The sequence below is a fragment of the Taeniopygia guttata genome, chromosome 2 (genome assembly GCF_048771995.1).
Source record: "Taeniopygia guttata chromosome 2, bTaeGut7.mat, whole genome shotgun sequence".
Lineage (NCBI taxonomy): Eukaryota > Metazoa > Chordata > Aves > Passeriformes > Estrildidae > Taeniopygia > Taeniopygia guttata.
The window spans coordinates 104360001-104370845 of record NC_133026.1 but is presented as its reverse complement, the minus strand read 5'-3'; the positions used below and the strand labels follow the sequence as shown (position 1 = coordinate 104370845).

The following is a 10845-nucleotide window of genomic DNA, read 5'->3' as shown; positions in this document are numbered from 1 at the left end:
ATGTGCAACAGCAATTAAGCAAGAACTCTTAGAAGCATGAGGTCATTAATCGTAATTGCAATAAGGGTCTTCTTAGAAATTGTCCTTAATATTTGAAATGGAGAAAATGTCAGCTTCAGGCAGCATTCCAGCTTTGCTGGAATCCACTTCTGTGCTACTGAAAGCAAGGAGTGTGTGTCTGATTATCAGCTACATGAGGAAGCCTTATATTCAGACATCCTTCTATGGATTTGCTGTCCCATAGGCACTGGAGCACAGTCCACTTTAAATGCAGCAGAAACAAGAGGCCAAGCTAAGCAATTTCTAGTTTCTTCATTGAATATTATCAAGGCCCTATCCTGACTGCCTTCAATTCATTTCCAGCAGGTGAGGGCAGCTACCATATTCAGGAGTTGTTCTGCACCTCACAAACTGGTAACTCAGTCCTCCCAGTTTCAATAAACCTCTGAAGTTGTTTTCAATAATCAGTCACTCTTTTAACTAGGTGATACACGTTGAATGACAAAGATATGCTTAAGCAAACCAGATGAATACACAGAAGGAATCCTGTTCCCTTCAGTTGCAGGCTGAAAACTGATATATTACATGTCTGCATGCAATAAAATTTTTTGTGTTTTATGTTCCTAGGGAAGCTTGAAACTAAACCCTTGCAAAACATCTGGTGCAAAACTTCAGCATTTTAATATTAAATGCTTCCTGAAATCTGTTTGTGTAACTGTACCATGTAGGTTTGCTTCATAGCTTTCTAATAAATTGTTTCTAGCTCATTTTGTTATCCTTGCACTGACTTTGATATCTCCTGCTGATAATACAACGTCAGTAATAGTGCTTCTCCAACTTTAATAGTTAGCTGATATCCTAAGCACAGATTCTGAAGACAACTGCATAGTTTTTAGCTTTCATCTTTATATTGTCTTTCATTCAACCCTAAGGTTTAAACTTTTGCTTTGTAAAGAGAATTAAGTTTTTGTTACAGTTTTTCCTTCCCAAACATAGTCTTTGGCATCACCATAGGTCACTCCTGCAATGCCTCTGGATAAAGTGGGAAAAAACTTTGCACGGCCCTGTGAAACAACAGCTGTCATGTTACTGCTGGGACTGGTATTCAGAACTTTGTGTCAAAGCCCTGAAGGCCTTGGGAAACAAAAAATTTCAGCAGTGAAGTAGAAGATTTTTTTTTCCTGCACTGAATTGTCATCCTTATCATCCATGGATAGAGAGCAAAAGGAAATCAGAAAAGGCTCATGCATTTTAAAGCATGCTAAAGCTTGTGAGGTTGGTCTTGCTGACCCCAAAAGCTGTATCTTAATAATTCCAGCTAAAGCCACATTAACTCTCAATGTGATGCTCTAAGTTTCGCAGGCTGATTTCTCTCTTCTGCTGATTTCATGTTTGTGCTGAGCACAGTGCAGTGTCCTGACCTGGCATTGCCTGACCCCCCTCCAGACAGGGTAATTGTGTCAGGCTGACTCTGAGCTTCAGGGCTTTGGGATCCTGTCATGCTAACACAGCTGTGCTACGCTGGGGGCCTAAGCTGGTATTTTTGCAAGATGTGTCTCTCAGACTGACTGTAGCTATACAGCTTCATGCAGCCTCAGCTCCTCTGTCTGAGCCCTTCCAGCATGACTGAGAGCACCTCAGGAGTTTGACTCTCCCTCTGGGCTAAAGAAGGAGCCTTGGTTCCTAACTTCAGGTAACCAGATAGAGCTCAAAGACTGAATACAGAACTTCAGGAGAACTGCGAGAGCCTTTGAAATACAGGAGAAAGCAGAAGCTACTCAGGGGCTTCTGAAGCACTGGGAAGGATCAAAACAAAACAAAAAAAACCAAACCAAACCAAACCAAACCAAACCAAACCAAACCAAACCAAACCAAACCAAAACAAAACAAAACAAAACAAAACAAAACAAAACAAAACAAGCTTTTACAGCACAGAAGTTCAATTCTATACCCTTAAAACCTGTACTAACTTTCAGCAAAGCTTTGTGCATGCTTTAGGTTAGCCTTGTAATTACACCACAAACCCCCACAAGGATTTAATTTCAATTGAAAGCAGTAGAACTAATAGTGTGCTTACAAATAAAGCTTATTAAGAATTTGTAGAACTAGAGACTATTTCATACAAATACCAAGAGATTTAATGTCAGTATATAGCCCTTTCCATGACTCATAGAGTCTATAAATATGTACACGTATTTTCAGCCTGATTATTATATGCCTGGCCTAGCTCAGAAAGAAATGCTTAGGAATTGTGTAGCATAGTAGGAAACAACTCTTACAAACAGAAAATAATTGTGTAAATATCTATCTGGAAAAAAATCCTATAGCTGATGTACAACACAGGAAATTCCATTTCAACATATTTCTTGATGCTTAATCCTGCCAGGTGGAATGGATCAACAAAAAGGGAGAAGTCACAGTACATGGTGAAAAAATGTTACACATTTATGGAGGTCATCCAGCGGGACCTAAGAAAAATCCACAAAGTTACAACTCTCATTGCTCAAGTTCAGCTTGGTTCAAGCTAAATGTCTATATATCCTGTTACAATTATTTACTTTTCAATGTATCAGTATCTTGCAAATAAAATATATTTTAACTGAAATTCCTTTTCAAGCTATTTTCAATTTTTTTTCAATAAATAAATATTATTTCAATTAAAATAGAGTAGTAGTGGAATAACAGGGGTAGGAAGTTGAGGTAGGAAAAAAGACACTTTCTACAATTAGCTCCCAACAGCTTCTTCAGACTGTCTCTAGTATGATTCAATATTAGAAAAGTACCTTATTAATTTCAGCAGCATTGAATCATCTGCTTGTATAAGAGTGGGAAAAATTGAAAATGTCAGCATAATGTCATGACACGACATGCTATACTATGGCTGATCAAAGCACTCAAATTCGGAGGAAAATAAAATATTAAGAGGAAACTGTTGAACATGGCAGATGAGATAAAAAATTGAGATCTCCACAATAGGTCATTGCAAATCAGATTCAGAATGTTAAAAGAAAAGAGAGTGGATATTTCACATGAAACCTGAAGGTATTATTGATCAGATTTTTGTTTAATTAAATTCAAAACAGAAATGAGAGAGGAAAAGCTTTTCAGAGTAAGCACAATTAAGAGCTGCCCTGCCTTTCAGGAACAGAGTGTTGGTTTCTTAAGTGCACTTCTAAGGTTAAGTTTAAACCCAATATTAAATTTAACAGACACACTAGCTCTATCAATTTTGTCCTTGGGTTCTTTGCAGCTCATCTTTTAGCCATTAGATATACATGAAAGAACATGAGAGCAAAGAACTAGGATTTTGTGGTTTTGTAAAAAGAAATAGATGCATACAGTAGTGCCTATTTCCATGTGGTTACATAATGGTTATAATAAAGTATGAGGAGTAACACCTAAGATGATGCAAGACACTTGGCAATGTTCCAAATCAACTGAATTGAGAACAGGAGCTCAACACACACCAGGACTCTGTCTCAGCATCAGCTTAAGGACTGGCTTTGCATGGTGCAAGTGTGTGCCTGACCAGAGACTCCCAAGGAGAGCTTCAGAAAGCAGACAGTTATGGGAGTAAGTGCTGGGATCTGTGCATGAGGCATTCTCCAGCCTCTTCCCCTGGGGCAGGAGTGCAGTTCTCCCTCCCCACAGGGCTGGGGCCGCCTTCTTTCTCACAAACTCCTGTGAACTGCAAGTGATGTGTTAAAATCACCCTTTTTTACTCTAGATTGAGTAAAGCTTTCTCTATAAAGAGTCAGGCTCAGAAAGACCAGAAAATGAATGCTGATAGTAAATTAATATTAGCAAAGAGAAATGTTAAAAAGGATTGGACAAACCCTTGCGGTGAAAGCTAAAAGTCTTTGTTAGGATTCATTATACATGTATAGATGTTTCACAAGTGCCTGTAATAGATTGTCTTCCTCTGTGCAAATGTATTTTCCAGTTTCAGTCCCTCCTGAGCTGAGTGTGAGGTTCACAAGGGGAGAGAGAGACTGCCCCTTCTGCTTCAGTCCAAGACTGAGGGATCTTTAACAAACAGTCACCAGGGCATTGCAAGGTCTGCAAAGGTGCCTGCTTGGTTTTTCCACAGAAGAGACCTTGAAATGTTTTGGGTAGTGATGAGTCTTGGTCAAGGAGTAAGCAGAAAATCAATGAGACAGCAATTCATATAGATTACAACAAAATACACATTCTATTCCATCCATAATTTTCAGGAAAAAGTGAAGTTACCCTAATTTTTAATGCAAACTGAGGACTTGCAGTTCCCATTAGAGCTAACAGATTCTTCAGTCTTGCTGCTAATGTGTTTAAAACTAAATCCCTGAAATCTCTTGTCTAAGTAGCATTAATCATGCTAGATCTTAGCCATCAATCATCAGTTGGCCTTTACGAATGATTAGGTAAACAAAATAGAATAAAATGTCTTAAAGTTGCTGTTACAGACTGTGGGCTACAAACATCCACTCTCCCCATCTCCTCTTTGACTACAAGGGAGTAATATTGCTGAATAACACAAGGTGGGATATGATTTGCTAACAGTACCTGTCCATATGTTATATTAAGCACCTGTTAGTATTCAAATATCTCATTTCAAAGTATACAAAACCTTGTAGAAGTCAGACCTCAGACATATTTCACAGACATGGAGAAACTGAAGGAAATAGCATTAAGTGGGCAAACCCCCAAAACACTGGCAAGCACAACAATGTACAAAATGCCAAAAATTGCTTATCTAGTTCCAGAATCTGCTCATATGCCAGCCTGCATGTGCGTTCCTAATTTTTTCAACTCCTGTACCTTCAGAAGGTGTACAAAGAAGGTCCTTACATAATGAAGTGGTTTTTATAGCAAGCTAAAACCATGTTGGAGAGATTAAATGTTGAAAGCTATTTTTAACCAAACGAATGGTATCAATTTCACTAATAGAATAAGCTGCAGGTGTCTCCTAAAGTAAGAAGTAAGAGGATGGAAGACCTAACACAACAAAAGGCTACTGAGTACAGAAAAGTAGCAGTTCCAAATTACATTAAATCAGGCAATTCTACCCAACGCTCCCCCTGGTGGTTTTGCCCACAGAGATGAACGTGAAGTCGCATACACGCAGAATCCTCCAGCCTAGTGACTAAATGTCCCATTAAGAGGATTAAGTGCCTTCTCGTCAGATAAGTAGAACATGGCAAAATCCCTGACACTCCCATAAATAAGTTCAGAACACAGCTCAGCCCCCTCCCGACACAGGGAGCAATTTTGCAGAAGAGGTGTGAAATATTAATGGTAAATATACTTTTTTTTTTAAGTTTTATTTGGTTGTGCATTCGTATTTCTTTGCAGTTAATTGGTCTTTTGCTGTAAATGTGAAGGTACAATATGCACGTAACTATAGAAGTAAATCCAGGCTGTAAACAAATCCAGGCTTTTAATTTACATATGCTTTTGTGGCTGGTAATTGCATCTCCAAGAAGGCTATATTGGCTAACTACAAGGCATCTGAATACTGTGTTCACTTAATCAGATGAGAACTATAAAGTGAATTTGCATGGTTTCTGAAAAATTAACCTTTTGCCTCTGCTCTCAGGAGGGAAATAAAAGAAACAGCATTTCCCCCCTTGTTTTGTATGGATTTCTTTCATTTGGTGATCTGTTTGTTTACAAAATTGATCTAATTGCTGATTTTGTGGCACACCTATTGTCGCATCTCTTATATTAAGTCTTGTTCTGAAGGACACTGAAAGGAATTGCATGCTTGGACACAAGAAAGGGAACAACATTCCAGAAACTTCCCTCTTTAAAACTGTTAATAGTCTTTAGTATGGATGTATTTATAATATGAACTAAGGATATGAGATCAGTGATTAGTGTGTTTCATAAAGTTAAAAAGGGACAGACTGAGCAGCATAAGCTTTTGATTTTATATATACATGTCCCGATTCTGTTAACCACTGTGCAAACTCAGTGGAATTTATCTAATTAATCTAAATAGAGAATTACAAATGAGGTCAAGCTTCTTACTCGTGTATTTTGACCTAGGTGCATCCTATACATATCAGAAACCATAATTAGAGACAAAATTAATGGGATCTTGTAAGACACTTGGTATTATAGTCAGTGTTTATATTTACTTAGTATAGCTAGACATCTGAGCTTCCTGACAATGTTTACATGCAACTGCACTGCACTGTTTTTCTTTAACAGAAAGAACATGAGGTTCTCTTGGATATTTATAATACATGTGCTGTGTCTGAGCGGCCACCAGTGCGCACCGACGAAGCAGGAGGAGATGGATCTCCGGGACAACCTCAAGCGTACGTACGCTTTTCCTGCAGGGTGTGCTGGAAGCCCCTGGGCTCAGGCCTCCAGCTGGGTAGGGCATCTTGACTTTCACACTCATTGGCATCAAAAAATTCCACTTGCATGTGTGGAGCTTAGAAACTGTAATAAAGCTGATTGCATGCCTACACACACACACACACACACAGGCACACACGCAATAGGAAGATATGAACAAGAAGGATGAGAAAGTAAAGGGATTAACAGATAAGCATCACCTGCCAAATGAAAAAAAGTATTTACAGGATTTTTATAGGTTATTTGGTTCCTTGTAGATCATCAGAGTAGAAACCAATCCCAAAATTCAACAGATATTGAACTATTTTGTTTGTTCGAAAAATCTTTGAAAATATTTCCTCTACACTTACATACTTCACTGAAAAAGGTGGCTTTCACAAATAACTGAAAAAAGTACTTAATTTAGAAAATAGCAGCTAATTCTGCACACACACACACACACACACACACAAAGAGCTCTAAGCATGGCTTTATTTTGTGGTGAGAAAGAGGATCAGCCATTAAACAATCCTGTACTTTGGTCTATGTTGACAAGATGTGGCAAGCACATTTCTCTCACTCTCAGGATTTTTCATAGAGGTGCACAGAGAGAAATGAAAGAGAAAACAATTTCTATTTCTGCTCCTTGTTTTTCCTATGTGGAATGTGTTTGGAGAATTGTTTACCTGGAGTGAGTGCTTGATTGGATTCTGGTGAGGATTGTTTGAGCCCAATGGCCAATCCAATCCCCCTGTGTCTGGATTCTCGAGAGAGGGTCATGAGTTGTGTTGGAGTTAGAGATAGAGTCGGAGAAAGTAGTATGTAGTTTTAGTATCCTCCTTTTATATAGTATATTAATGTATTTTAGCATAGTTATAATAAAGAAATCATTCAGCCTTCTGAATTGAGTCAGATATCATTATTTCTTTCCATTGGGTTCGCCTGCATATACAATAGACAAGATTTCTGTAATATACAAACAAGACGTTAGGGGTGAGGAAGAAAGATGTAAAGGAAGAAGTGATCAATGTGTTTGTGGCAGTCTCAAGGTGATACGGTTTTACTCTTTTTTTATCATTCCAGTGATAGTCTGGATGTTTCCACAAAGAATACAGATAAAAGATAGGCAATCATGCAGAGGTTCAAGGTGCAACCTGTGGGCCAGTCCAGGTTTTCACCAAAGCTCTAAGGTCATTACTTCATAGGAAGGCTAGAAATTGTATTTTTATGAAAACAGATTGAAGGCACTTGTATTCTACATTTTCAAAATGTAGAGGGAAGCTGTCACAGGCTTCTACCAGATCAAAGATAAAGGTTATGTCATTAGAAAACAGATGAGTGATCCTTGGAGATTTCAAAACCCAGGATGATGTCCTGTATAACCTGATGTAGTTGACCCTGCTTTGAGGGGGGTGGGGGCAGACTCAATGATCTCCAAAAGTACCAGCCTCAATTGTTCTGGGATTGAGTATTCAGCTGTAGGACAGTTGACTATATCTTTTGAGTTACATACAGCTGATCCTTGCAAAAGCTCTGGGCCAGATTCTTATCTGATAGAAATTGTCTTGGCTCAGTTTCATTCAGCATTCGCCATCTCAGATTTGGCTCTGCCACTGTAAGGAAACATAAAACTATTTCATTCTCTGTCATCAGTGCATGACAATTTGCAATAGTGTTAAAATCTGATTAAGTCACTGTATAATTTGGCTTTTTTTTTTTTAGAATTATCTGAAGTTGGAGAGAAGTATGTAGATGAAGAGGTAAAGAAAGCTTTGATTGGTATTAAGCAGATGAAAATTATGATGGAAAGAAATGAAGATAAGCACATAGATCTAATGAAAACCTTGAAGAAGAGCAGTGAAGAAAAACAGGTAACATAAATGCATCTGTGGGGATTTTATGTTTATTCCGGGAATAATGTAAACCAAACTGTATGTACAAAAGCAGTGTACATCTTTTCATACAGTCACGGGACTGAGAGGAAATCTGCTTCTGCCCCTCTCTCTCAGTAGCAGAGGAAAATTGCACATACTGCTTGTTTCTAAAACCCCCTGCTTCACTGAATTCACACCAAGGCAGCTGCAGGCTGCTGCAGAACAGTGTTTTGTGCAGAAGGTCCAGCAGCTCTCCCCTCCATGTTTCTATATTCCTGGGGCCACAACATGTTTTCCAGCTTGCTTTGCTAACTTCAGACCTGCAGGAGAATATCAAAGCCACAAATGATAATGTGCTCTAAAGAAAGTACAGTGAATCAGGGAAATTTCCAATGTCTTAGTGCAATGCCTAGGCTCTGAGCCATGTGCTCAGATGATCTGGAGAAACAAAGGTTTACTCTATATTTAAAAAAAACACAAATATCCTAACTTTGTTTCAACAAAGTTGAAGGAAAATTCCCTCCTGGCCCAACATCTGGTAGTTAGTTTAAACTAAAAAAGTACCTGATAGCTTTCTAACATCTTAAGGAACACCAGCGCACTCCCACAGTCAACGCTCTTGTTAGATCTTACTGGATGATTTCATTTACATAGGAGTTACATCCACAGTGAGAGTTCATAAAACACTGAATAAATGTATTAGAAAGATCAGAAGATAACTAAACATAGAGTATGAAAACTGTAGTCACTGTCTCCATCAAGCACATTCTGATGGAAGTTTTCTTTTATGTGAGTCTCTTCCCTATTGGAATGCTGACAAAAAGGAATAAACTCCATCAATTAAAAGGTTTCTGTCATGATTAGAGATAACTTGGAACATTGTTTGGAAACCAAAACTATTGAAATATATTGCAATTGGAGAGAGAAATTGATGATGTGTAATCTACTTCAACAAGAACTTTTCTCTTTCCATTGTCAAGTCTATTCCAAAAGTGTTGGTTCTGATCTGCTCAGCTTTGTGCCCCAGCTGATGGAAGTAAATAGAAGCAGCATTGTAAAATGCATCTTCTTGCCCTTCAGTATGGAAGGAGTTCCTCACACTTCCACAAGAGCAGGAAAAAACCCCCTTACTACAGCCTTTTGATTAGTACACTCACAAACAGCAGAGATGCTATACTTTTATATTTCTGCATTAGACAGACTTTATGACAAGAACCTATCCTCATGAAATATCAAACCTTTAAAGGTAGAGAAAAGCAACAGAAAAAGACTATTTGTGGGACAGATGAATACTGTTCAGATGATATGGAGCAAAAATAACACGAGTTGAACACATGACCATGGGGGAGGCTAAATTCTTATACAGAATGATGTGTGAGGTTTTTTTTTAACATCAAAAATCCCGGTAGACTGTAGAGATCCATTTGTTCCTGTAGGCTATGCCCCCTGAGATAACAGCATCAAAAACATCCTATAAGGAAAAGGTTTTCAATTTTCAGTTCCCTCCATATGTGACTGCAGCTGAGAAGACAACCTACCCTAGTGGTTAGGGATTAGCAAAAAAAAGGAGCCATAAAAAACTAAAATGAGTGATGAACACTGGGGTAAGCACTTTGAATATTAATCTGAAAAGTGCCCTCAACTGAATCTTTTTTCTTTACTTAGCAAGCCTTGCGACTTATGGATGAAGTAAAGGCAAGACTGGAAGAAGAGGAAAGACAGTGTCAAGTATCCTTGAAAAATCTATGGGATGAATGTGAATCTTGTTTAGAAAGTACCTGCATGAGATATTATGCAACTTGCAAACATGGTGTGTCAACTTTTAAGAGAAAGGTAGGAAGAAACTTTGCATCTGGGGAATACTCCTGAGTTCACCCAAAGAGACAGCACATCTTATTTTCTCAATACCTAGGTCTGAAAATCAGCAAAGTTAAAAGTGTAGATGTAGTTAGCAAAATTACATGGGGGGGGGGGGGAAATCACTTACTTATTACACCTTTCTTTCCTATATTTATCTTAAATAAACTCCTAAGTAGCAAACAAAACTTTAAAATGCTTAAACTCTTATAATAAAGGAACCTATCAGCAAAGAAGATTCCCCTAATTCTACTAGAAAGAAAATATGACTGGCCCATAATTACTACAAAATTAAATCACATTTTTTTGTTTGTTTGAGCAAATGCTTTAAAGGCAACAAACTTCTGAAGTAAAACTGTAATTGCTGCTACTAAAAAAAATGTTAGCCAAATGTTAGCTTAGCTTTTACCCCTCCATGTACTGAAGAATATAAAAACATTAAACATGGTGTTTCAGGCAGGGCTTAGAGCACAGATGTTTAATATTTGTGCATATTCTTAAAATAATTCAGTTAAAATGTGGGAGGTATTAATTTTAAGACTATTTGTGATACTTTTAGCTTTTTAGATATCGCTCATGGGTAGTTCATATAAATGTTTTGGATTTTCAAGAATCTGTGGATGCTGCAGTTACTGCAGTAAAAGTTATACACTGCATTGTCACTGTGTTTGACTCTCTTGGTAACTTCCCCCATGAGTTATTTGGTTTATTTGAAGCCTTCCAATTAAGAATTTTGCTGTGACCTAAGTCATTAAAAAAAAGAAAAAGAAAAAAGGGGAAAAGAAAAAAG

At 37.9% G+C, this 10845-nt stretch overlaps 1 protein-coding gene across 1 annotated transcript in view; it reads left to right on the top strand.

The window, feature by feature from the left end:
* The first annotated feature begins 5150 nt into the window (after positions 1 to 5150).
* The window catches only part of CLUL1 (clusterin like 1), a 15851-nt gene continuing 10156 nt past the window's right edge, over positions 5151 to 10845 (top strand). Inside the window, exons 1-4 of the mRNA XM_041714707.2 lie at positions 5151 to 5274; positions 6193 to 6302; positions 8047 to 8195; positions 9864 to 10031. Coding sequence (XP_041570641.2) covers positions 6200 to 6302; positions 8047 to 8195; positions 9864 to 10031 — 420 coding nt within the window. The 5' untranslated portion in view covers positions 5151 to 5274; positions 6193 to 6199. The remainder of the gene's footprint in view (positions 5275 to 6192; positions 6303 to 8046; positions 8196 to 9863; positions 10032 to 10845) is intronic.